At 62.8% G+C, this 20,250-nt stretch overlaps 1 protein-coding gene across 1 annotated transcript in view; it reads left to right on the top strand.

Moving 5' to 3' along the window:
• Window positions 1–19,356, top strand: part of KCNH4 (potassium voltage-gated channel subfamily H member 4) — a 30,916-nt gene extending 11,560 nt beyond the window's left edge. Inside the window, exons 4-16 of the mRNA XM_038385541.2 lie at window positions 315–442; window positions 2,242–2,485; window positions 2,900–3,057; window positions 4,045–4,252; window positions 5,513–5,707; window positions 6,362–6,561; window positions 6,957–7,206; window positions 8,078–8,292; window positions 12,522–12,560; window positions 13,043–13,395; window positions 14,050–14,156; window positions 14,889–14,965; window positions 16,530–19,356. Coding sequence (XP_038241469.1) covers window positions 315–442; window positions 2,242–2,485; window positions 2,900–3,057; window positions 4,045–4,252; window positions 5,513–5,707; window positions 6,362–6,561; window positions 6,957–7,206; window positions 8,078–8,292; window positions 12,522–12,560; window positions 13,043–13,395; window positions 14,050–14,156; window positions 14,889–14,965; window positions 16,530–17,111 — 2,756 coding nt within the window. The 3' untranslated portion in view covers window positions 17,112–19,356. The remainder of the gene's footprint in view (window positions 1–314; window positions 443–2,241; window positions 2,486–2,899; window positions 3,058–4,044; window positions 4,253–5,512; window positions 5,708–6,361; window positions 6,562–6,956; window positions 7,207–8,077; window positions 8,293–12,521; window positions 12,561–13,042; window positions 13,396–14,049; window positions 14,157–14,888; window positions 14,966–16,529) is intronic.
• The last annotated feature ends 894 nt before the right edge of the window (window positions 19,357–20,250 follow it).

The following is a 20,250-nucleotide window of genomic DNA, read 5'->3' as shown; positions in this document are numbered from 1 at the left end:
CCAGCATGGTCCTGGTGGCATCTGCTTGGAGCCAGGCTGGGTCCCCGTGGCCCTGGCTCCCAAAGGCCAGGCCATTTCCCGAGGGACCCACCAGCCCGGATGCTCCCTGGGTGGCCTTTGCTCGCTTGGCTGGTGCGCAGTGTGAATTAGAAGGGGGAGGGGGCCTTCCTAGGACAGCCACTGTGTCCACCCAAGGGGCACGCACGGGAGCAGCTGGGATGGGGCCCAGTCCCAGCATACATGGCGCCTGCCCCCTGTCCCAGCTCTGAGTTGGCCCTGGCTCACCCGCCTGAGCCGCTCTCCATCTGTTTCAGAGAAGCACCGGAGCAAGAAGGCGGGGAGCTCCCACCCGCGGGCAGCGCGCAAGCAGGGCCGCACGGTGCTGCACCAGCTCACCCGCCAGTTCACCGGCAAGGAGCGGGGCGAGATGAAGATCAACAGCGTAAGAACCCACCCTCTGCTCCCATATGGCTCCGAACCACCCTGGCCTGTGCTCCCGGTGGGGCATCGTCCCCTGCCTCTGTGCTGGGCTCCTAGGTCACCCGCGGGACTGCAGTGAGCTGGCTTCTGCTTCCCGCTGCCTTTCCACAGGCCCCCTGCGGGTGCCAGGGGCAAGGACAGCCCAGGAGCTGCAGGGACCCCCTACCCAAGGAGCCCCCCTGAGCCCTGCAGGTCAGCTGCTCACCAGGCGGAGGGAGGCGTTTACCCAGCGTTATTCTCCAGTGCTTTGTGCTTTAGCCCTTGGGATGGGAAGGTGAGAGCGGCACCAGAGAGCAGCCCTGTTCCCAGGGACTTATCCTCATCTGGGGCCTGGATTAGCTGCCCGCAGAGGAGCTGTTAGCCAGGCGTTGTGCAAGTGGACCCTTGACTGCCAAAGCCACGAAAATTTGCACCTTTAACTGTTTTGGGCAACAGCAGGCAGCGCCGGTGGATTATTATTAATAGCATTAGTGTGAAATGAATTCAGAGGCTATAATCGGGCTTTCGGCACCTGGCACATCATAATGCCGCTGCCGGGGTCACCTTACACCAGCCTGCACTTCATTGTGCTGCCCCGCGCTGAGCTGCAGCTCATGGACGTGTGCCAGCCCTGCGTGGTGGCGTCTGGGCCTGGGTCCCCCAGCAGCATTCGGCAACGGGAGCACTGAGTCCTGCAGGGAGTCCTGGTGGGGCCTCTCCGCCATCGCCCTTCCCGTTCCTCCTCCGCTCGCTGCTCTGAGTGAGCAGCCCCAGCTCGGACCCCCAGCCAGCCAGGGCTTCTTCTGTGGTCGGGCATGTGCTGGCTTGTCTCGGGAGGGCGGCTTGGGTGCCCTGGCCTGGTTTGTTGTCGTAGGGTTGCTGGGGTAGGGCTGGGGGCCAGCACACTGGTTTGCTTTCCCCACTCTGCCCCTGGCCTACCCCATTCCCCACCCGATCCAGCCCATGCCAGGACCCCCAGACCTGGCTGCCTCCAGAGAGGGATTGGGGCAGAGGCTGTCTCGAGCAGATGTTGCTCCAAGCAAATGCCCTACGTGCCGTTGGGTGCGGGGGGAGGATGGAAACACCCTTGTTCCTACAACTGGCAAATCACCTCTGAGCCTGCTTAGGGCAAGTGGCTGATGGCGGGTGTCCACTCACGGCCCGCGGGACCCTCGCCAAGCCAGGAGCCGCTCGATAGCCTGGATTCGCTCTCCCTCTGGGGCCATGAGACTAAGGAGCTTTCGGGAAGTGCAGGTGCTGAGTGGTTAGTGCAGTGGCTGCTGTGGTTGGGATTATCCCTGGCCTGATGGGGATGACAGAGAGATCACCCCCCCCCAGCACTCCCTGCACTACCCCAATCTCCCTGGGTCAGGCCATGCCTGCAGCTGGCTGGCTTTCCTGAGCAGTGGGTAGAGGGGTGCTGGGGGCACCTACCGGGATGTTGTATTGGGCTCAGAATGGGTGAGGATGTTGGTGGGTGTTGGGGTGTCTCGGTGTCCCTCCACGGGGACTCCCGTCCCGTTTGTCAGAGCAGCTCTTTAGGGCACGGGCCTGGTGCTATTTGTAGCAATCTCTACTGTTGGCCCCTCACCCTGGTACTGGGCCTTGTGCATCATGCTGATAGCCATGGGGAGCTGTCCCTCCCCTCCTTGTGACTCTGTGCCTGACCCTCACTGGATGCGAGTCTGCTCCCACCCCCTGCGGAGGGCACCTGTGCTGGCTCCACAGGTCCTCGGCTGGATCCCAGCTGGTGCCAGCCTCTGTGCCATCTTCCTTCCCCAGAGCGTCTTTGGGAGCAAGCCGTCCATTCCCGAGTACAAAGTGGCCTCAGTGCAGAAATCCCGCTTCATCTTGCTGCACTACAGCGTCTTCAAGGCCCTGTGGGACTGGCTCATCCTGCTGGCCACCTTCTACGTGGCCGTCACTGTCCCCTACAACGTCTGCTTCACCAGCACCGAGGACAGTCTGGCCACCGCCCGCAGCACCATCGTCAGCGACATTGCCGTGGAGATGCTCTTCATCCTGGGTAGGGCCGATGCTGGGCCGGGCCATGGGGGCTTGGCGCCCAAGCCTGGCTCAGGGGAGTTCACTCAGCGTGTAGCTGGGGGGTCACTGGACTCTTCTCGGCTGGGGAAGGGGAGCCTGCTTTCTCAGCAAGCAGCTGAGACGAGTCGGGGCTGGAGCTTAGCTCTGTGCCAGGGGCACATATCTGAGGGTGCTCAGAGCGCTCCTTGCAGCTCTCCCGGATCACACCTCGCACCCCATCCCCGCTCTGGGCTGGGTCTGAGCGCCCAGGTTCCAGGCTGGCGTCTGCCCCGGGGAGCAGGGCTCTGCAGCGCGGGGTGCGGCCGGGGCCAAGGCTAGGCGGCCGTGATCAGGGTTTTGGCCACTCCTGCTGGCAGCAGTGCAGGGCCGTGACCAGGTTGGCCCTTCTCTGCAGACATTGTCCTGAACTTCCGCACCACTTACGTCAGCCAGTCGGGGCAGGTGGTGTATGACACTCGCTCCATCTGCATCCACTACGTGGCCACCTGGTTCTTTGTGGACCTGATCGCGGCCTTGCCCTTCGACCTCCTCTACGCATTCAATGTGACCGTGGTGAGTGCAAACCTGGGGGGGATGGAAGGGGGGCTGGGGTCTCCTCTGTCCCGTCTCCGGAGGGGCCATCGGGGTGAGGGGAGTGCAGTGATCTCAGTGACAGCGGGAAGCCACCCACCCAGCCCAATTGAACCCGAGAGCCGCAAACCGTCCGCAGCTGTGAAATCTCTGCCAGCTGAGTGCTGGCTCCCACAGCTGAACCCTCTCCCTGCAAAGTAGCTGGACACGCATGCACTGACACACATGTGCAAACACACCTGTGCACTTGCAAATGGACACAGCAAGGCCTCTGTGCTCTGAGACACACACACACGTACAAATGCATTCTCCTGCACACCCAGCTTCGTTTGCACCTGCAGAGATGTATGTATAATTACAGACACATGCGCTGCCACACACATAGTGTTCAGATAATGCTGAGAGACCAGACAGCGGCTGGGGTGGGCAGCGGAGGGCCCGGGCCCCAGCCCCTCCACAGAGGCCCTGGGCAGGAGCAATTAGGAGCGCCTTATTCACCCCAGCATCAGCCATCAGGGACAGGGGGCGTGGGCCCAGGCCAGGAGCGGGGCCTGTGCCTTGCACGGTGCTGCGGCTCATACTCCCTGGGCCCCACGTGCTGTGGGAGTGGATCCAAGTGCAGAGGCTGCCAGCAGCAGAGCGTGACCCAAAGCAGCCCACTGAAAGGGGAGCATCCAGGCAACAGGCTGCTGGAGCCCGAGGTCGCGCCCCCCTTGTGGTGTCGAGCCCTTTCCCAGCAGGAGACCTCGGGCTGCAGCGGGACGTCAGCCAGTGGGGGGAGGGCAGTGGTGCCGAGGCTTGCGGGGCGCTGGGCGGGAGCAAGGCCCCATGCTGGGCTGCGCCCAGGGCTGAATTTCCCCCGGTGACTCTAGTTCTTTAAGCTCGTTCCCCACCTGGCCCTGGGCAGAGGCTGGCCTGGCGCCCGCGGCCAGTGACGACTGCCTCTGCTCTCCCCGCCCGCCAACCCAGACCTCGCTGGTGCACCTGCTGAAGACCGTGCGTCTCCTGAGGCTGCTGCACCTGCTGCAGAAGTTGGACCGCTACTCCCAGTACAGCGCCATGGTGCTCACCCTGCTCACGTCCATGTTCGCCCTGCTCGCCCACTGGCTGGCCTGCATCTGGTACGTCATCGGCCGGAAGGAGATGGAAAGTAACGACCCTCTGACCTGGGGCATTGGTGAGTCAGGCGGGGTGCACGGGGCCTGAGCCAGGCAGATCCTAGCGGGTGGGCACAGGACTCCTGGGTTCTGTTGCTAGCTCTGGGAGGGGCGTGGGGTCTAGTGGTTAGAGCAGGTGGGGCTGGGAGTCAGGGCGCCTAGGTTCTATTCGAGCTTCCCCATGGACTGCTTGTGTGATCTAGGCAAGTTACTCACCCCGTGCCTCAATTTCCCCACCTGTACTGAGGCTGGCCCTCCTCCCAGGGCCCCGTGCTGAGGGTCCAGGCATGGATTTGGTTGGCGGGCAGCTAACGACACTGCAGCCACTCAGCAGGAGCCTTCAAAGGAAGCGGATGCTGGGTCGGGCAAGGGCCAGCGGGGCCCGGCACTAGACTGGTCTGTGTGGTCCGGGGTTGCACGCAAAGGCCCAGCACAAGATGGGGGCCTGGCTGCAGCCAGGAGGCAATCCCCAGCCCTCATGCTGTCTCCGTGCAGCGCTGGTGGCGCCGTGGCGGAGGGCCAGCCTGGCTGGGCAAGGGCAGCCTGCCCCCTCCACAGGGGGAGTCCAGCTGCCTGCAGCAGCTGGGGTAAGCCAGCCCCCCCCCGGTGCAGGCAGGGAGAGCTCTCCGAGCAGTGGGGGTGGCTAGGCAGTTGTGGGGCTCGGGGGCAGTGGTGCGAAGGGCCATTGGATGCACTGGGGAGGCCAGGATGGGCGGGGGGAAAGGAAGGGCACTGGGGGAGTTGCTCTCCAAGCAGGGATCCAATCCCCTCTTGCCCTAGGACCCGCTGGGTGTGAGCTCCCTGGTCTGGCAGAGCGACGGGGCTAATGCAGCTGCGGCAGCCAGGAAGGCACAGCCGGGGGCTTACGGAAGCGCATCTCCTGGCCCTGGCAGACAGCATGCCAGGCTGCGCCAACCCCACCCATCGTTCATCCCTGCCTTAGTTAGGGGATCGAGCCCTGAGCGCCTGTGCCAGCGGCAAAGACTGTAGCGCTTGGCACGCCCGAGCACTCGGCCCCCAGTGATGCAGGGGGAGTGAGACGTGCCCCACTCCGGCCGAAGCCCGGGACCACAGAGTGGGCTCTGGCTGCAGAGCTGAAGGCTCTGGGGTGGGAATGACCCCTCCCAGTGCCAGGCTGGCGCCGAGGTGCAGCGATGCTCAACATCTCTGCCCTCTGCAGGGGGCTGCTCTGGGCTCTACCGTGGGCGGGTTGCCGGGGTGCTAGACCGGCCCCCCACTCCGAGCGCCAGCCGATTTTAACTCCACGCTGTGCTTGGCAGGCTGGCTCCACGAGCTGGGCAAGAGGCTGGAGGCACCCTACGTCAACAGCTCCATGGGGGGCCCATCCGTCCGCAGCACCTACATTGCCTCCCTCTACTTCACCCTCAGCAGCCTCACCAGCGTGGGCTTCGGCAACGTCTGCGCCAACACCGACGCGGAGAAGATCTTCTCCATCTGCACCATGCTGATCGGGGGTGAGACAGGCAGAGCCAGGCAAGGGGGCATGCGCCCTGTGCTGCGGGGGAGCAGAGTAGGGCCAGGCAAGGGGGCATGTGCCCTGTGCTGAGGGGGAGCAGGGTAGGGTCAGGCAAGAGGAAATGCACCCTGTATTGGGGAGGAGCAGGGTAGGACCAGGCAAGGAGGCATGCGCCCTGTGCTGGGGGGTGAACCAGGCAGGGACTGGCAAGGGGACACACACTCTGTGCTGGGGGGAGCCAGGTAGGGCCAGGCAAGGAGACATGTTCCCTGTACTGGCGCGGAGCCGGGTAGACACGCCCTGCACGTCTGGTGCGGGGGGACTCAGATGCACGCCCTGGGAGTGAGTGGGGGGTGGCAGGATCACATACTCCCTGGCGTGCCAACTCCCCAAGTGTCTGGCTGCTGAAGGGAAAGTTAACGGGAGCCCTGTGTCCAGGGGAGAGTGTTAGAGGTGAACATGATCCCCCGCCCCCAAAAGCTGACCTTGAGCTGCCAGGGCTGGCAGGAAAGGCCCCTCGCGGGTAGGTTCTCCGAGCACTGCAGGGCAGCTGGCAGAGAGGAGACTCAGTCCTGGGCTGGTGCAGCTGGGGGCCAGGCTCCCTGCTCCTGTCCACCCGTGGTGCTGACATGGCGCTGGGCTCTCCCCGCAGCCCTGATGCACGCCGTGGTGTTCGGGAACGTCACGGCCATCATCCAGCGCATGTACTCCCGCCGCTCCCTCTACCACACCCGCATGAAGGACCTCAAGGACTTCATCCGCGTGCACCGCCTCCCTCAGCAGCTCAAGCAGAGGATGCTGGAGTACTTCCAGACCACCTGGTCGGTGAACAACGGCATCGACGCCAATGAGGTAGGAGGTGCCCCCGGGCCCATGCCAGGGGCTAGATCCCTGCCACTGGGGCCGCCCACTGAACACAGAGCTTGGAGGGACGGAGCCAGAGCAGCTGGTTCTCTGGGTGCATGTGCTCGCTGCGGGATCACAGGATCAGAGCTCTGGGCCGGGGGGGCCAGGGCCGGGGTCCAGGTCCCATCCCTGCTGCTGCCGAGTGCCCGATGCCGGGATGGTAACGTCTGGGTGGGCGGGCGGGGCTGGGAGCATGCTGGGGACAGTACGTCTGTATCTCCCATGGCCGGGGCAGCTCCTGCAGGAGGGCAGGTGCTCTGCTGTTCCCCTCCAGCACCCTGGGGAGCCGGGCCAACCCTCCCCCCGCCAGCGCGCCTGACTCCCTCCCACTGCCCCCGCAGCTGCTGCGCGACTTCCCCGACGAGCTGCGGGCCGACATTGCCATGCACCTCAACAAAGACATCCTGCAGCTGCCGCTCTTCAAGACGGCCAGCCGGGGCTGCCTGCGTGCCCTCTCCCTTCACATCAAGACCTCCTTCTGCGCCCCCGGCGAGTATCTGCTGCGCCAGGGCGATGCCCTGCAGGCTAACTACTTCGTCTGCTCCGGCTCCCTCGAGGTCCTGAAGGACAACATGGTGCTGGCCATCCTGGGTAAGGGGGTGCCCGGCATGTGCCAGTCCCGCCCCTGGTCTCATGGGCAGCAGGGGGCACTAGGCCTTGGCGAAGGGCTGACAGCCAAAGGGGTGGGGGCCAGTGGGGCTTCTTTCCCCAGAGCCTGTGGCTGGCCTGTCAAGCCCTGTGCCTTTCTGTCCGTCCACCTGTCCAGCTGTTTCCTGGCTGCGTTGGGGGGATTCCCCCGGCAGCAAGTTTCTGAGGTGCTGGGGCCTCGCGGGGCAGCGAGCGGTGGTTGCTCCGAGGCGCCTGCCCCCCCCCCTTGGCGGAGCGACCTTCTGAGAGCAGGGCCTGGCACCCTGATCACACTGCAGCAGTGGAGATGGGCATTTCCCTTGGATCCCAGATGGTGCCCGCGCCGGGAAGGGAGCTGGCAAAGCCCCACCCTTGGGTTCAGGGTCTCAGATACACCATGTGAGGGGCCAGACAGGGCCCTGTTGGTGATCCAGATCACTGCTGGTCTGGTGGCAACCCCCAGCATAGCCACAGGCTTCTCTTGGGGCCAGTCCAGCTTGTCATTCCCCACAAAGGGCCCTCCCTGGCCAGCAAGATGCCCAGCTCCCCTGTAAGATGAGCAGCAGGTCCCTGGTGCCCCCCAGCTGGGCCGGAGCAGCGAAAGCTGGGTCTCCTCCAAGGGAGGAGGCTAAGGAAGGGGACTGGAGTCAGGACTCCTGGGTTCCATTCCTGGCTAGAAGGAGGCCAGGCCCTACCCCCCCAGCTCTGTGCCTCAGGTTCCCATCCCTACAATGGGCCTCCCAAGAGACGTGTGACCCCTCTGAGGCCTGGGCTATATTGGGGCCTGGCCAGGGAACCCCTTGTCCTGTTCACCCCCCTTTCCTGATGCCCATAGGCAAAGGGGACCTGATCGGGGCCGACCTGCCCGACAAGGACCAGGTGATCAAAACCAACGCGGACGTCAAGGCGCTGACCTACTGCGACCTGCAGTACATCACCCTGCGCGGCCTGGTGGAGGTGCTGGAGCTCTACCCCGAGTACTCCAGCAAGTTCATGGCCGACATTCACCAGGACCTCACCTTCAACCTGCGGGAGGGCAGCGAGATCGAGGTGGGTGCACGCCTGTCCCAGAGCCGCCTCTGCCCCCCCCCCCCAGTCCAAGCCCCGGCACTGGGGGATGCTGGCTGAGCCTGCAGAGCCATCAAGTCTCCTTGGCCCCAAGGGGTGGGCTGGAAGGGGGAGATTAGGCGAGACAGTGGCTCCCTGAGTCGCTCCTGCAGCCGGGAGGCTAGAGAAGACCTAGCGCAGGCTGGGCTCGACGTCCTGACCCCAGGCTGTCCAGCCCTGCTGCGGGGCGGGAACTCTGGCGACTGCTCTGTGCCAGTGCGAACACCAGCGGGTCTCATGTGTGGGGCAGAGAGCATGAAGCGCTAGTGGAGATACACGCAGACGCCCCACTGCCCCGTCTCGCCTCCCTGCCACACCGCTCAAAGATGAGCTCCGGGCCCTGGGGCTCACAGAGGGTTTCTGTAGCGGAAGTGGAGCCTGCTCCATGCCCACAGGCCCATGGGCTCCCCTCTTTCTGCTGAGTGTGCCCCACTGGGAAACGCCCTGAGTCACCGCGTTACCCCTGCTCCCCCCAATGCCCAAGTCTGAGTGTAAAACACGCCCTGGTTTAACCGGAACTGCAGACACCAGGGCTGGCCAGAGCCCAACAGCTTTATCTGGGCTCCCCATTTCTGCCTGCGCATCGCAGGGTCTCCAGGAGGAGGTGAGCAAATCTGCTGTAGTGCGACGTGTCAGTAGCGTGCCCTGTTGCCCCGGCGTGCTAGTGAGGTCAGTGAAACAGAGCATTGCAGGTACATTCACCCGCCCCGGCGGAGCCGTCGGCCTGGGCACTGCGGCGATATGTGGCAGCACAGCTGCTGTGCAATGCTCAGGAGTGCCACACCCAGCCTCGGGGCAGCCTGTTCGGAAGCGGGGCACCAGCCCCGGATCGGCTGAGCGCCATGCTTCGATCTCCCCAGCCTGCTATCCTGCGTGAGCTCCTCCGGCGCCATTGCAGCCTTAATGCGGTGTTGCAGACAGTCCCTGGGTACATTCCTCGCTGGCCAAGGAGCTACAGTGCCAGGCAAGGGGCTTCGCGTCCTCCGCCCGATGAACCGTCCTTGTGGAAGGCCGAGGCAAACAGAAAATTGATGAGTCTGCACATCTCTGTTGGGGGTAGGGGGGAGAGACATTTGTTGGTGCCAAACTGTGAGATCAGAGCATGGAACTCAGCCAATCTAGGAACTCTGCTGTTCCTGCCGGGGGCACCCAGAGATTGAATTGTGCCCAGGGGGCATCTCGCTGCAGCCCAGTGCAGAGCCCGGGGGCCGGGCTGGCAGGTTTAGTCATTCCGCTGACTCCCACAGTCAGGCGGGAACGTTCTGCCTCAGAAATAGCAGCTCGTTGCTCATCCGCCCCGGAATAGTTGCCTACTTTGTATCAGCTGAAATAAAGAGCTTGGGATTTTTTACAGCTGTCTCTCCATGTAGGTCCCAGATGTGCCCTGCAGAGAATACCCACCAGACCCTGAAGAGACCCCTGTGGGAAATTTCCCTCTGGGTTCTAAATACCTGTTAAAAAATCCACCACCAAGGCATTTATAAATTAATATATAGGTAAAAAACAATGGCCGTGTTTGCACAGGACCTACAAAAATGAAGTGTTGTGTGCACGCTCTGCTGGTTAGCTGTCCAACCTCAGTCTCAGAGCTGTGCAGACCTTCCCTTGATAACTGCAGCACATCAAACAAAGACATTAATATGCAACAGATGGGTCAAGTAGACAAGAGTGGGGTCTGGAGGAAGCTTAGCGGAGAGTCCTGTGTGGGGCCTGCCAGGGTTTGTTTCTGGTTCAGCAGCGCTGACCCCTCCTGAGCTGCTACTCTAGAGGGTTCAGCCTGAAATGGCAGATATCTTGCAAGATCAGATCTTTCCATGAGGTTTCGGCTAACCAGGACCAGAAAATAGCTTCCTTCCTGCTTTGGACCTGACCCAGAAGCAGGTTCCACTCGGGAGCACTTGGTTATGAGGTTCCGATTCTGAGCCAGAATAAGAATAGGGAGAAAATAGGGACTCAGGCTGTGTCTGTGTTTTCAAACCTTTTAGGAAGTAAAACCCGGTTGAGATTGACAGAGAAATGCCATGAAGGACCTGCCCCACCCGAGGTTCCTCCCATGGCTGTGCCACTTGGTGAGGCCACAGTCCGGCACTTATGACATCACCATCACCTCTGTGGTGATGCCTTGTGTTGTCACTTGCTCTGGATTGTGACATCAGCAAACTGGAAGCTGGATGCGCCGATCCTCCCCCCCCCCGAGCAGCATCTTCCAAGCCAGCTGGGACCCAGTGGCAGGTGCTGAGTGCAGGAGCAGCTTTGCTGATCGGCTGAAAGGTGCTGGCTCAACACCCCCGGAGCTGGACCCCGCTGAGCAAGGAGAGGCTGGGCTGCGCCGATACCAACTTTCTCCCGCTGCTCCCTGCCAGCGCTCTCCTCCTCTGCTCTGCCGGCTGCGGGGCGGTGCCAATTGTGATGGGTGGTTTTTGTCCACTAGGACCTGGAGCAAGACCAGCCTGTAATTTCACATAGGCCACTGAACAGCCAGCGGATGGTAACGTGCTTCGGTCGCTACCGACCCAGGCTGCATTGGAAGCAATGACCTCGAGGTGAAAGGCCATGTGTCCCATTCCTGACCCCTGAGCTGTTCCTCCACCCATCCCGCCGCTGTGGTCCTTTGAGTCCTCCCTGCCAGCCCCTGCTCCCCGCTCGCCCCCCCAGCCTCGCCATAGGTCTAGTCAAGAACCACCCCAAAATCTCTGTGTTTCCAGAGTCCTCGCCAAACTACTGCTCTGTGGGCATGAGGTGCTAGGAGCTGGGCGATCCAGCCCACTCACAGCGGGACCCCGTAGGGCTAGCCAGGGAATGGGAGGGTGGGGGGGGAGAGCTGGAGCCTGGAGACAGGTCCGGAAAACCAAGGCGGTAAAGGCACCTGCTGGGTATAGTTCATCCTGACACAAAGCCAGCGTCAGGCCTAGGCACCACTAGGACTTGAAGCAGGGCTTGAGCGGCGTTGGGCCTTGTGGTTCTGGAGTGAGGGATAAGCGGTGCCTGGCCCTTGTGCCAGGCTCCCTGCATGGGGCGGCTTCCCCCCCCGAAGTGACCTATTTCCACTCTCAAGGGCAGGCTCCCTCTCCCCTGGCTTTTTTTTGTCCCCCCACCCTCGCTCCCATCCAGCCTCCAGCCCCCCTCATGGCCCCGTGGAATCTGGCATCGAGGAGCTGGTAAAATATACCCTGGTGGTAAAATCCACAAGCCTGAGGCCTCAACTTGGGCATGGCTCCGTCTCTTCCAGCCTCACTCTGCTGCTCCCAGCCTCCAGCTGACCTCCTGCTGGGGGCATCTTTTGGGCAATGCTGCCTTCTCAGAAGACACTCGTTTGGATGCTGGCTCAAGCCCCCGATGCCCCTGGGAAGTGGAGGGCCATTCCCAATCTGGAGTGAAGATGCAGGAAACAGGGCAGCCATTCTCTGCGATGGGAGCAGAGCAGCCCTTGGTCTGAAGCCCTGGTACTCACTGTGGGAGTGAATGATTTTCCCTGGACACCAAGCGGGATGGTTGGAGATGGCACGTATTTCCGAGGGGCCCATCCGTGGCAGCACCCGAATGCCGGGAGATCTGGAGCTGTATGGCATGAGAGAAGAACCTTCCCCGTTTGCTGCAACACTGGCCCAAGGCTGAGCATCAGGTGGTTGCTGGTCCCTACGTCCAGCTTGAATCACGGAGATCCCCTCGTCACCTCCTTTGAAAAGCCACGTGCCATCAGGCCAGGGCTCCCTCTCCTCAGGCTCTGCCAGGGACCCAGGCCACGTGCTGTTTGCGGTCGTGCCCACCATGTGCCAGCTGCCTTCCAGACCCTTAGGGACTGTCCCTGCCGACAGCAGCCAGGGCAGGAGATCACAGGCAGCGGTGTACATACAGGTCAGACACAGAGCAGCGAGATTCCATACAGGCGACAGGGCAGAGGTGGGCGTTGACACAGAGACGCGGTACCTCGAGGGCTGGGCTACGCTCTCCCGGTACTGGTGGGGAAACCTCTTCCTGCCTCTCCTGTCCGGAGCCAGGAGGATCCCTAGCGCTGTGTCCCCATGTGCGCGTTTGCTCAGGGTCCTCCTCTGCCAACCCAGCAGCAGGTTGCTAATCGGAGCTGGCCATGGCTGGCTGGTACCCAGTGGGTGGTTGGTCTGAATGGAGTTTGCTGGGTGGCATTAACCAGCCTGTCTCTGCTTCGTTTTCAGGGGCTCCTACGGTTTCCGAGATCCCCTCGGTTATCTCAGGTAGGTTGGGTTTGTGCCAGGCTGGGTTGGCAGCTGCTCGTACCCCCTGAGTTCTCTATTAGTGCCAGGGGCTCATTTGAACCCAAACGCAACACGCGGGCAAAGTGGCCGCTCACCAGAGTGACTCCCCCGCTCTCAGGGTCTTTCTGAGCAGGACGCCCCGTGTCCCTGGGCTGGGTAGTGGTGGGGACGGAGACGTGGCAGCTCCTCCTGGCTCAGCCTGCAGGCGGATTGAGCTGAGCCACTGAGCTCAGGGCTCAGCGCCAACTTCGGGAGCTGAGTGCAGAGGGGCTAGCTGCGGTCACACCGCGACGCCAAGTCGCTGAGGGGCCCTTCCTCTCCCTGCCCCACTGGCCTGGCTGAGCGATGCCAGGAGGGCATTTCACCAGGGGATTGTCCTGCCCTTCGAGCCAGTGCCAGGTGCAGCAGCCCTGGGGCGAGTCTGCTTGCCTCGTCACCCAGCTCCCTCCCTCTGCCCGCAGCCTCGCCCGGAGAGCGGCACCAGCCCCGAAAAGCCTCTCCACTCCATCCTGGAGGACGAGGAGGAGCCCGACGATGTCTTCCACCCTTCGCCCACCAGCCTGACCCACCTCAAGCTGCTGCTGCCCACCCTGCAGAGCCCCATGCGGTGTGGCTCCCTCAGCAGCCTGCTGGGTGACGAGCTGCGCCAGTTCTCGGCTCTGCGCCGCACCTGCCGCTCCCCCGCCCGCTGCAGCCAGGGCAGGAGCCCCTCGCCACGGTGTCTGAGAGATGGCGAGAGCAGCAATGGCCGCAAGCCAGCCAAGCTCCTCATCCCCTCCCTGCACATCACTGGCCCCCCGGAACTGAGCCCCAGGTAAGGACCAGCAGCACTGGCAGCACCACCTGCTTGGGACCCTGCAGCCGTGTGGCAACCCACCAAACCGGTGTGTGAAGGTTTGCACACCTGCCTCAGCTGCACACATCTGAATGCATCGCTGTGTGCTTGCACGCCTGTGGACGTAGGCAGGGGTGAACTCATTAGTACGCCCCACGTCCCTGGGACCATTCTCTCCCCCCATGCCATGCCATGCGCTCACACCCCTCCCCTTGAGCCGGCCCCACCTGTCCTGGCCTCTCCTGGTGCTGCCAGCATGGGGGGTGGGCGGTTAGTGCCACAGAGTGGGGACAGGATGGGCCCATGGAGTCATCTACCTGGTTCAGGGCTGAGACCCACTTGCTCATTTCACCTCAGGCACCCGGTGGCAACAGCTGCCATGCTCAGCTGGCCACGATGAAATCATTGGGAGTTGCCCCATATGAGCCAGCGAGCCCAGGGTAAGAGGGTCTGTTGCCCAGACTCAGTCCCTCCAGCCGCCCAGACCCCATGCCCCAGTCGGGTTCTGCCTGGTAGTGCTTGAATTTCCACCCATGCCCAAGAGGCTTTAGGGAGGCAAAGGGGCCGGTTAGCGATGCCCAGCGGTGCTGTGCCAGCCGATCATGTCAGTAGGATGAACGCCCCCCCCCCCAGGGTCGTTGACGGGATCGAGGATGATGGCAGGACGTCGGAGATGCAAACTTTCCATTTCAACGTGGAGCCACCTCTGCAGAGCTCGGTCGCAGGCTCGCTGACATCCGGTAACTGCCTGCTGCCCCGGGGCTGTCTCAGCTCCGGGCCAGACGGCGCTGGGGATCGGAGGCGCGCTCTGTCCCAGGGAGAATGGCTTGACATGAATAAGCGGCTGTTTCCTCTGGGCCTGGGGGAGTGCTTATCCCAGGGTTTGGAGGGGAGCGGGTTTGCAGGGCTGAAGCACAGTGCAGGCGGTCAGGACTCCTGAGTCCTATCCCTAGCTCTGACTCACCGTGTGGCCTTGGGTACGTTACTCATCCTGGCCAGCCCCTGGGGGGATGGGGCAGGTGAAGCCACTTATGCTGGTTTGGTCCCTGGAGCCCCCTGGCTGGCAGATGCTCTGGAGGCAAAGCCAAGCGCGCGGCATTGGGATGAGCAGCGGCTAGTTCAGATGCTGGCGGAAAAGCTCCAACTCCTGCCGGCCTGGCCTGAACGGCTTGGGGGGGCAGGGGGCTGCGCAGCAGGGGCTGGAGCAGCTGGTGCCCCCCCCCCACTCCACCCAGCCAGAAGCTCCCCCATCTCTGAGTGTTCAGGGCTTGGGCCCAGAATAAGGCCTGGCGGGGGCAGGGTTGTATCTGAAGGGGTCGGCCGGTCCCAATGCTGGGACAGGTGAATGGATGCGCGGCTCACTCGGGGAGGCTTTGCCCCTGGCCTGTTGTCCTGGCACAGGTGCAAGTCACAGCGGGCTGGGGTCAAAGGCCCATGGGGGCGCGATGAGATCCGTCTGTGGTTCCTTGCAGGGACGTATGAGGCCAGCCCAGCCTTAGGTGCAGAAGTGGAGGAGATAAAGCAGAACGTCAGCAGACTGAACCAAGAGGTACAGCCTGGAGCCCCTGCGGCCGGGGCCACGGGGGAGAGGTGGGCGCTGCAGGGCTGGCTCTCCCAGGGTTCGCATCCACCTGGACCCATCGGCACCGACTGACCCAGTTTGCCCCCTCCTGAGCGGGGCTCATTGCATGCTGCTGCCTGGGGCATTCTGCAGGAGGTGAAGTGACCCCAGCTGGAGCTCGCTCCAGATCGGGCTGCACTCGCCACTTGGCGGCTCTGCCCTGACTCAGGCAATCGGGTTTAAAATGAGCACAGGCTGGCTTTGTAACGATTTCATAGCAACAAACGCAGCTCCAGGAGCAGCCCCTCCTCCTCTGTGCCCTGCTCCCACCTCCCCCTGGGCTGCATGCTTGAGGGTAGGGTATGCTACTTTTGAGGGCAACCCCTCAGGGGCAGCAGGCAGGGTCTCTGTAGCCTTCTGCCCCCGATACTGGGGGCAGCTCCTGCGCGAGGCAGCTTGCTTGGTGCAGCCTGGGGGAGCAGCATGCTGGCTTTGCCCTGTCCAAGCTGCTGCAGGGACAGAAATGTTTCCTGGCGTAAGCTAGAGCAGCCTCAGGGTGGCTTAATGTCAGGGTCGTGCTAGGGCTCGAGAATGCCCGTAACCAGCCATGATGTCGGCATCAGATCCTGTGCTCTGCATCCCCGAGGGAGGTCCTTGCATTACGTTCCCCCATGGCCCATGGCCAAGGCGCTCAGTGACCACGTGTGGAAGCTCACAGACTAGCCCAGTAAAACCAGCGGGGCCGGGTTGCAGGAGAGCGCGTCCCCTCTGAGGCTGAGCCGCGTGCTGGGGCTGCTGCTGGGCCCTGGTCTCTGGGCTTTCCTCTGCTTTGCAGCCAGTGCTCATGGTAAACAGCGGCCCCCAGGAGACCCAGGGCTGGTACACTGGGCTGCTGGGTGAGCACCGAGCATCCCGGATCCAGCAGGAGGTTAAACCGGCCAGCCCGGCAGGGAAGTAACAGCAGTGGCCACTAGCCATTTGTTTTCTATAAGACCTACAATAACAAAAGGTCTCCTGCTTGCTCTGCTTATTTTTCCTTTCAAACAGCAGCCGCAGGAAACAAGCCACTTCCCTGGGGTGCGTTGCCAATGGGGCTGGTGAACAAAACACAGGGTAATAGGCCCAGTGGGCAGGTCGGGGCACGTGTCCCGCGCTGTCCGAGGTCAGGGTACATGGATGCATGCTGTCAAAGAGCCCCAAGAGGCTGTGCTTGGGCCACAGGCAGGCGCTAAATAGGCTGCTATCTCTGGGTGTGCGTCATAGCAGCAGTGAGACACCCCCCCCCCCCCCCAGTCACACACCGCCAGCCCCGTCCTGATCCACACTCTGCTGGCTGCAGATCCCGGAGCAGCCGGATCCAAAGGGGCATCCCTGCCCCATGCTCCCAGAACCCTTTGCTTCTCCTTTGGAAGTGGGGTGACAGCCAGCATGAAGTGCTGTCTGGCCATGCTTGGTACCAGTGCGGGGTGCTGCTGAGCTGGGGGCAGGGGGAGTGGTGGGGAGGGCGCAGGGCGCTGTCCCCTCGCTCAGCATGGTTTTTGTCTCTTTCCAGATCAACAACCTCAACCAGGAAGTTTCCCACCTCAGCCGGGAGCTGCAGCGCATGATGTACCTGCTCCAGAGCCCGCTGCCATGCGCCCCAGCCTTGGCCTGCCCCTACGGCCTCCCCGTGCTCTCCTCCCAGCCCCCGAAACCCAGCAGCGGGAGCGAGCCGCCACTCAGACTACCCCCGGGGGCGGTGCCACCCCTTTTGCCTTTGGCTCACGCCTCCATCTCAGGGCTGCCGTCACCACTGCCAGGGGACGCTGGAGTTTCTCCCAGCGCCACCTCCGCCAAGGTCCCTGGCTCCCGGAGCATGCCCCCAGCCAGCCCGTGGGAGCCAGAGGGGCTCCACGCTCCCAGAGACTCATCCCGCGCGCCTTCCAACCGTTACCGCCTGCCCCGGGCAGACATGGACGGGGCCCACCTCCCACCGACACAAGCTGCCCCACTCAGTGGTCAGACTCCCAGTCTTCCCCACTCGCTCGCAGGCTCCCGGGTCCTGTGCCCTCTGCCCTCGCCCCCTGCCGGCCCCAGCCCGGCCTTCCCCAACTGCTCTGCTCAGAGCCACCCCCCGCCACACCTCCGCTGCTGATCAGACTTGGAAAGCTTCCACTGACGTCCCCCCCGCCGCTGGTCCCACATGCCCTCCATGCATGGCTCAGCCTGGGAGCTGCGGCGAGCCGCATGGATGGAGCACACTGGGGGGGCCTCACGAGCGGCGTCTGGTGATGTTGTTGGGATGATGGCCCCAATTCTGCCAGCGTCAATTTCCCTTCTATCTGCAGGTGTAATTGCAAGAGTTGGGGGCTGGGCGGGGGATGGACGAGAGCCCCGCTTCCCCCGGCTCTTCCAGGGCACTTTCCGCTCCAGCTGTGACCCCCACCTGCTCACGGCACTGCGGAGCTGGTGCGTTTTCTACAAAATGATGGTTTTTGTTTGTGACGAGGAATTTATTCTGAAAGCCTTAGAACTCCTAGGAGGACCCTAAGCACAAGCCTGTCCTCTGACCACAGGACCAGCCCCCCGGGTGCCCTGCAGGTCTGGGGCACCCCACCAAGCCAGGTACCTCTCTGCTCCCCCTCTCTGCTCAATACGCTGCTCTCTCCGCAGCCTTCTGCTCCCATCTTCAGTATGTATTTGCCTGAATTGAACAGGGTCAGGGTCCTGCTGAGGGAGTGGGGGCTGCGCTGGTTTGGATGTAATTTACAGAGGGAACAATCTGCGTGAAATGCACAATGCTGGAGAACAGCTGGGCTGCTTCCAGGGCCACTTGGAAACCAGGCCCAGCAGGGCCGGACCAGCTCTTGCTGACCCCGCCGGGGCAGTAGTTTGCAGGACTGGACTGTGCAACCCCGGGGCCAGTCCTGACATCTCTCCCCCACGGGCCGATTCCGGGCTGCTTTGTGTTCCAGCGGCTCAGGGCTCAGTTTTGAGGCGTTGCCAGGTGTGGGTTCAGACTGTGTATGGGACTCTCCTTATGGATGTAGCTGGGGGATGGGCAGGTTCTGCCCATTTGGGGAGTGTGGCAGCAATTCCCCTGGAGCTGGGGGTCACATCCACCTGCCACACAACCCTCTTCCTCCACCCAGGCTGCGGCTCCCCACAACTGCATGTCCCCGCGATGGCATGTCCCGGCCTGCTCCCCACTCACAGGACCTCACTGCAACAAACGGCCAATGTCTCCTGCTCCTCTGTGCGAAGGAGTGGCAGGGGGAGGCTGGATGAGCCCAGCTCCGGGGGGGGGGGGTGCGCGGAGGCCTTAGTGCTCAGGTTTAGGATGGCAGGGGAAGCCCCTTTGCCCAGGTGGGAATTCCCCATAAAGCCCCAGAGGGAGGCACCGACGTGGGGTTAACAGTGCCTGGGCCCCTGGCATGAATGGGATAAAGTCAGGCCCGGTTGGAGGCCAGTTTCTGCATCACTCCTTGGGGGCTCCGGCCAGGGAAAGGGAGCGAGGGTGGGTGGAAGGGAGCAACAAAAGCATAGGATATGGGGGTGCAGCGAAACATTGGGTGGTGCCTTGGCCACCTCTGCAGCGTGGCGCTACCCCCAAAGCTGCCCCTCCCCACCAGGAATCCCGGGGCAGGCACGGCTGACCTGCCCGCAGGGCACACAGGACTGGGTGGCTCCAGCCCTGCCCAGGCACCGGTCTGGGAGCCCATGCAGCATGGTCGTGGCTGAGCTGGGCACGAAGGGGGCCATGGCCGGAGAGGCACTTTGCCATTGCCCTGCTGGAAGCAGGAGATCAGACAGGCAGATCAGACCCAGCCTGCGTGGCCCCGACCCTGGCCCCTTGCTGCCCAGACGTCATTTGGCCACATCTGTCTCCAGCTGCCTGTTCCCACTGCCCCGGGCGCAGGGCCTGGCGGGGTCACTGTGCAGCCTTTTTGGGTGGGGGTCTCCTCTGGGTCGGCAGCCCCAGCTCTGCAAACGAGCGGGGGGCGGGTTAAAGACTTTGGATACTTTTTTTCCCCAAAGATTTTTTAACTTTTTTATTGCCTGGTGGGATTTTTCTCCCCACCCGGATGACACGGATGGGCAGCTCTGGGCCAGCATCAGGGAAGTTGGCCCCAGCTCCGGGCAGGCAGGCAGGGCTGGTGCTGCCGTTTATGTGGCTGGGGGCCGGCGGTGACTCAGCCCCGTGTGTTAAGTTTGGGGCGTCTCAGGCCCGTTCTCAGTGGGCCAAGGTGGTCACACACTGAAGCACCAGCCCCTCCGCCCCAGGCTCCTCTCCCCCTGACCCAGACTCTCCCCTCCCCAGACTCCTCTTCCCCCCTCCCGCTCCCCGAGGCTCCCCCCCCGGCCTGTCTGCCACCAGCATGCGCCACCGCTGCGTACCCACTGCCCAGCCACCACCTCCATGGTGCTGCAAAGACAACCTGTAATAAAAGCTCTATTTTTCCAGCGCTGGCTCTGGATAGTCGTGTCCCTGCTGCGGGGGGCAGGGTTGTGGTACAGTCCAGAGCTGGAGCAGAAGGGGTTGGTGAGAAATGGGGGGGGGGGCCTCCATTGCTCAATTTGGTTCCCTGGAGCCCCTTGCTGCAAGGCCCCGTATGTTCCAGCTCCCAGACTCCTGAATGCCCCTGTCCCCAGAACAGAACAGGCTGGCTCCATCTGCTCAGAGCCCTCCAATGGCCCTAGCTGGGATCCCCAGGGACCAGTTCAGGGCTCGCCACCCCCAAACCCGCTAGCTGGGATGGGCTGCCAAAGGAGGGGTCCCAGGCCTTACCCCAGACCCTTTGGAGCTGCAGCTGGGCCCCATGGGCAGACATTAGCACTTGAAGGCGTTGGTTGAGCTGTTTTGCATTTGCAAAGTGCTCTCACGTGGGCAGCTGTTCCTGTAAGCTGCCCTCCTCCACACACCTCCCCCCAGCACCAGCTGCCCAAGAAGAATATTTAAAATTAAATACTAAATAATGCAGAGATTAAAGGAAACAATGGAGTGGCAAAGGGCTTCACGCTGCCGCTGCCAGGGGAGCGCATGGGTGTGGTGCCCCGAGGGCGCAGCCGGCAGCTTCTCCAGCCAGATGTGGGGGAGGCTGTCTTCTGTGGGAGCTGGCTGCTCTGAAGCAGGAGAGGGGCCAAGGTCGTTCCGGGGCTGGGGAATTGGCTTTTCTCCTCCACATCCCACGTGGCTTGGATTCAGAGGAAGCTGTGCAGTGGCCTCCCGTCCACCATCCCTGCTGGCCCTTTGGCTGCCAGGACCCAGACGGGCCAGCTGAACTCTCCCCTAT

The sequence above is a fragment of the Dermochelys coriacea genome, chromosome 27 (genome assembly GCF_009764565.3).
Source record: "Dermochelys coriacea isolate rDerCor1 chromosome 27, rDerCor1.pri.v4, whole genome shotgun sequence".
NCBI classification, from domain to species: domain Eukaryota; kingdom Metazoa; phylum Chordata; order Testudines; family Dermochelyidae; genus Dermochelys; species Dermochelys coriacea.
Note: the sequence above shows the minus strand (reverse complement) of the source record. Positions and strands in the feature narration are given on the sequence as shown.